Source organism: Oncorhynchus tshawytscha, linkage group LG28 (assembly GCF_018296145.1).
Source record: "Oncorhynchus tshawytscha isolate Ot180627B linkage group LG28, Otsh_v2.0, whole genome shotgun sequence".
NCBI classification, from domain to species: Eukaryota; Metazoa; Chordata; class Actinopteri; order Salmoniformes; family Salmonidae; genus Oncorhynchus; species Oncorhynchus tshawytscha.
The window spans coordinates 28,749,802-28,754,763 of NC_056456.1; the positions used below are offsets into that span (position 1 = coordinate 28,749,802).

The window sequence follows — 4,962 nt, forward strand, 5'->3', positions numbered from 1 at the left end:
GAGAGAGAGAGAGAGAGAGAGAGAGAGAGAGAGAGAGAGAGAGAGAGAGAGAGAGAGAGAGAGAGAGAGAGAGAGAGAGAGAGAGAGAGAGAGAGAGAGAGAGAGAGAGAGAGAGACTTTATTAGAGGTTTATTGAATGACCTATACCATGAGTGTGGCTTTTCTTTGTGTATGTTTGCGTGAGTAGTGATCAAAGTAATGACTGAATGGTAAATTAAGAAATTAGTGGCACAATACACCATTGTAGAAATGTATTGCATTTATACTGGTTTTGTAAAGTAAATATCACATGCATTTTTATACTTGTTTTGTACGGTATATCACAGTAAACATTAATACAGATAATACAATTATTTTATCCCAGCATAGGGAATACTTCAACGGAACTAGAATGTACATTACACTACTCAATCAGCGCAAAAAGAGTCATTCAACAGCACAGTAAATGGGGGGCAATTACCAACTACTGATTGTGAAGGTCACAAACAGAAGCACAACTGAAATGTTGAATGATTTCATAGTTCAAAGATTGCGGTCGGCAATAGTGATACAGTAATAATGCTTACGTGGAAGATTCAGTAAATATTACTGATAACATTTGTACGGAGTTCCATCAAAGTCACTTTTGAAACAGGACTCTTCCTAAAATGGCCTTTTCGCCAATGCTACCTTTCTAAGGCTAACAAAAACCTCTCTGTATCAACTTTAAAAATACATTATAACAATACATCTCAGTTTATTTAAATCCCACTGAGTGCGAACGTCAATTCAACGACTATTCCACGTTGGTTCCACGTAATTTCATTGAAATGATGTGGAAACAATGTTGATTCAACCAGTGTGTGCCCAGTGGGATCATTGTGGCTTAAATTCTTAAATATACAATATATGCAATTCACATTATGGAGAAGGTAGATCAGTGGAGTCTGTCTTACTGAGTTTTCAGTTTATATCTAAAGTCAATATCATAGGTGGGTTGCAGGATCCCCAGGCCTGCACGTGATTGGTCGAGAGGAGGCACTTTAACGGCTGGGTCTAGGAGCTCCATGTCGAAGTAGGAGAGCACCAGCGCTAGGAACTGCTTGATCTCGTGCACTGCGAAGAAGCGTCCGGGGCACTTGGTCACCCCAGAGCCGAAAGGCATGTAATAGTACCGCAGTTTGCGCCCCTCCCTGTAGAACGTTGTCTTTTCTTGGCCATTGTCATCCAAATATCTGTCGTATTTGTAGGTCTGTGGATTGACAGGTAGAGGAGTATTAGAAAAATCAAGTAAAACTGGCCCTAGTTAAGAGGCCTTCATACTAGACCCCCTTCACCTTTAAAAGAAAGAGCCCGAGCATCACTCACCAAGGGGTCCTCGTAAATTTCGGGGTCAAAGTGGAGCATCTGGGGATAGAGGGCGATGACATCATCTTTGCGGATGAGGTACGACTCCTGGTTGTCAAGGTGAAGCAGGAAGTCCTCTTTAGCCACTCGGACGTTCATTGACGCACTTGACAGACGCATGGCCTCCTTAATGATGCTGTCTGTAGGCAAGAAGACAATACTTTTGACAATCACATATTGAATGGACAGCTAGACTTTGGTATCAAACATGATTTAGTTACAATATTTATTAAATAATTTTGGCTTTATTTCACCAGGTGTATCGCAACTTTCCCTTACCTATTACAGGCATGTTGTCCAGGTCCTCCCGGGAGAGAGTGAGTTGTGGTTTGCTGTGGTCGACACGCTGACCTGAACTCTCCAGAATCTTTTTCACCTCCTCATTGGCTGCCTTCATAGCCTCTGGACTCCTGAAGACACAAGACAAGATAGGGTCAATAAAACCATCAAGTACAGACTATACAGATTGATTAATCACAATATTCTCAATGTGCAATTTGGTAGAGGAGGATATGGTCATTCTATGCAGCTCTATGACATAAAGGGAATGCTATGTTTCTCCAACTGTATTTAATAAGTGGTTCTTGACACCTCTGTTATCGAAGAGTTACTGTGAGCCAGTGCTAAGCCGCAGTCAGAGCATTGTTGAGATGCCAATGTACTGTACAGGACTGTTACAAAAGACATTACTCTGGCCTTAACTCCACCACAATGAGCACAGCATCTATATCCAGCTGTTAGAACAAGATCGCTTGTTCTAACAGCTATCTGTACTGTACTGCGTTGCCTGTGTCTGTGTGCACTGTTCTGTGTGTTCTCTTCGGGACTAAATGTTCTGTTCAGTTAACTCTTTCCAATCTCCGGAAGGCAGAATGTGCGTGTAGACCGAGAGAGTCTGCCAGGACTGAATGGGATGCGTGAGATCCGAGGAGCATAAGTTCTGCTTTTTGTTGTTGTTGTAACTTGTTATTTGGATGCATCAGGATTTGGTTAAACCGGTGGGGGTGTTCAACATGTATGAACACAGAAGTTACTCACGCAATTGACCACATTATGCAAGATTTTACTTCTGGGTTAACAGACTAAACTCTTTGTAACACTTTCTGGCCTACCTAGTCTGGCCTGACTAGTCTCACATGGAGTGAGCTTGGCCAAACGTATGACACAAGTCTATAGAAGAGACATAAAGGATGGGAATGAGACTAAGCCCTACATACCTGATCATGTAAAGCAGGCTCCAGAAAGTAGCAGGCAGTGTGTTGGCCTGTGAGGCCCACAGCAGTGCCACATGGGTGCGGGCCTTGCTCAGGTCATTGAAGGTGGACAGCGTGTCATTTAGAAGCATGCGCAATGAGATCAGGTCTGATATGTTCTGGCGTTTGCTTAAGTTCTCGGCCAGCATGGTCTTAGCCAGGTTCTCCCTGGCAGAGTGGGCGCTCTTGAACACGTGGATGGGCAAGCCGGCCACCAGAGCCGGGAAGATCTTGTCAAACTCCTTGAAGTTCTCTAGAGCGTTAAGCACTAACGCCTTCTGGGCCTCCTGGCGCGCAGCATTCTTGTTGTTTCCCAGATCCTTGCCAAAGAGCGTCAGGTAGCCTGACTCGAACATGACCTTGTAGCAGAAGGCAAAGATGCCGTCCACGTCCCAGTGGTCCTTGCTGGGGCTGAGGGTGTCGGATTGCAGCATGACCGACTGTAGGTTCTCCATCATGGTCTCGATGAGCGAGGGGAGGGCTTCGCCCTGCAGGGTCTTCAAGAAGGTCTGGTGGAGGTTCTCTGTGGTGTAACCGTGTCTGGGGTCCATGCTGTCATGGCCGAACGCCTGGGGGGAGACAGAGAGAGGTTTAAAATGATACTCTTGAAAGTCTGCATTGACAGACATAGATATATGAACTCATTATCACCAAATGTTTAGTTGGACAACAATTCATAGGTAGGTTTGTCCTTACCTTGACCGAGGTAGAGAAGTGGAACTTCTTCCAGTCCAGATGCCTGCCTTGGCGGATGACGGCGTGGTAGGAGAAAGGGTCGCACAGGAAGTGAAAGTATTTTCCAGCAATCTTGCAAGTGAAGATGTGGCCGTATTTTTTCTGTCGGCTCCGGAGAAACTCCAGGGGGTTGGCTCCAAACTGGAGGGCACAGCCGAGGTACGGAATCATACCATTCTCCACCGGAGGCTCACCTGGTTGTCTGGAAGAGCAACAACACTCATGTAACATAATAACAACTAGAAAACAATGCCCAAGCAAGCCAACAGAGAAAGCTGTACATAAGAAACATAAAGGTAATGTTTAGACATACAGTAAGAGATGTTAAAACACTTGACTTAAACAGCAACAAAGTAACCCAAACAACAACATAGTAATGCATAAATAAGTGTGTGCTAAAACAAGATGTACTCAAACTACTAGGTCAATTCAAGCAACGTTGAAAGTAATGAATCATATCCAGCAGAGTGAAACCCAATGACACTGCAGCAATCTAAGAATAACAATACTACTTATACATAACCATCTGGTTTTAAAGTACAACATGTCAAATACGTTGAATTAGCTCCGACTTTTTTGAAATGTGAACAACACTAAAGTCTCAACAAAAATGAAGAACCTGCCAAAGTGAACAAAACTTTAAAACAATCTGAGTTTTAAGAGCAATGACAGATGACACAAATAACACCTCCAAGAAAGAAAACAATTCAGTCGGCTGCTCTTTAGTTTTCTTAAAAGAAATAGAACTACATAACCCACATTCCACATCTCCCAAATCCTTCCATTACTATTATTACAATGAGTTCCATTACATGATGTTATTGTCTACATTCCACATCTGATTTCTTATCTTTTAACATTTGACATGTAAAGGCATTTTACTATACAATGCACGTGTCTCTGCTTACCTCTTGCGGATCCCCAGAGCAAGCCACAGACAGCAGCAAAAACCAATCACCACTGCCCAAATCAAAGATATGGTGATAATCATGGTTGCTAAAGATGCTCCAGAAGGCTAGTGGTGGATGCCAGATCACAAGCTGCCTTAGAGAGGTCCAATGGTTAGGTTCAGTGTAGACTCCCTAGCAGAGTGAACACAGCTAGCTGACAGTAGAGGTTCTGGAGACTGTGTTCGTGGCATCCTTAGGTCTGAGGCAGCTATTTATATGGTGCTCCACACACGCCACGGGATGACAGAAGAAGCAATAAAGCAGTGGCGATGAATGATTAGCAGGTGCAGCCAAGACACCGCCTTCCTGTTTTTGTTACATGTATAACCTGTTACACTAGATGTCGCTAGGAAATCTATGGAAGTGTATGTGTGTACAATGGCCTTGACTGTAGTCCATGGACAACACTACCTGAAGGACTATACCTGATAGCACCACTGGGTTGGCAAATAGCTTTCAAGGTCTTTGACGCTTCTGTGTGTGTGTGTGTCTCTCTCTCTCTCTCTCTCTTTCTCTCTCTCTGTGTGTGAATGCGTGTGGGCGTGCACAAGTGTTTGTGTGTCTTTGTGTGCATTTGTGTGTGTGTACAGTGCATTCAGAAAGTAATCAGACCCCTTGACATTTTCCACATTTTGTTA

At 43.7% G+C, this 4,962-nt stretch overlaps 1 protein-coding gene across 1 annotated transcript; it reads right to left on the bottom strand.

Moving 5' to 3' along the window:
• Positions 1–247: 247 nt before the first annotated feature.
• Positions 248–4,567, bottom strand: LOC112227027 (cytochrome P450 7A1-like). Its single transcript, XM_024391804.2, has 6 exons — positions 4,283–4,567; positions 3,336–3,576; positions 2,604–3,208; positions 1,666–1,796; positions 1,348–1,526; positions 248–1,231 (listed from the first exon to the last, which is right to left on the bottom strand). Exons 1-6 carry the CDS (start codon positions 4,363–4,365, stop codon positions 932–934), a joined length of 1,539 nt encoding a protein of 512 aa, XP_024247572.1. The 5' UTR covers positions 4,366–4,567; the 3' UTR covers positions 248–931.
• Positions 4,568–4,962: the final 395 nt, after the last annotated feature.

Excerpts from the sequence above, each read along its gene's own strand:
- LOC112227027 (XM_024391804.2), bottom strand. The coding sequence starts at position 4,365 with ATGATTATCACCATATCTTTGATTTGGGCAGTGGTGATTGGTTTTTGC. Across the intron at positions 3,209-3,335 it reads ACTTCTCTACCTCGGTCAAG|GCGTTCGGCCATGACAGCAT; the intron begins GTAAGGACAAAC and ends GTCTCCCCCCAG. Across the intron at positions 1,527-1,665 it reads GGACAACATGCCTGTAATAG|ACAGCATCATTAAGGAGGCC; the intron begins GTAAGGGAAAGT and ends TCTTGCCTACAG.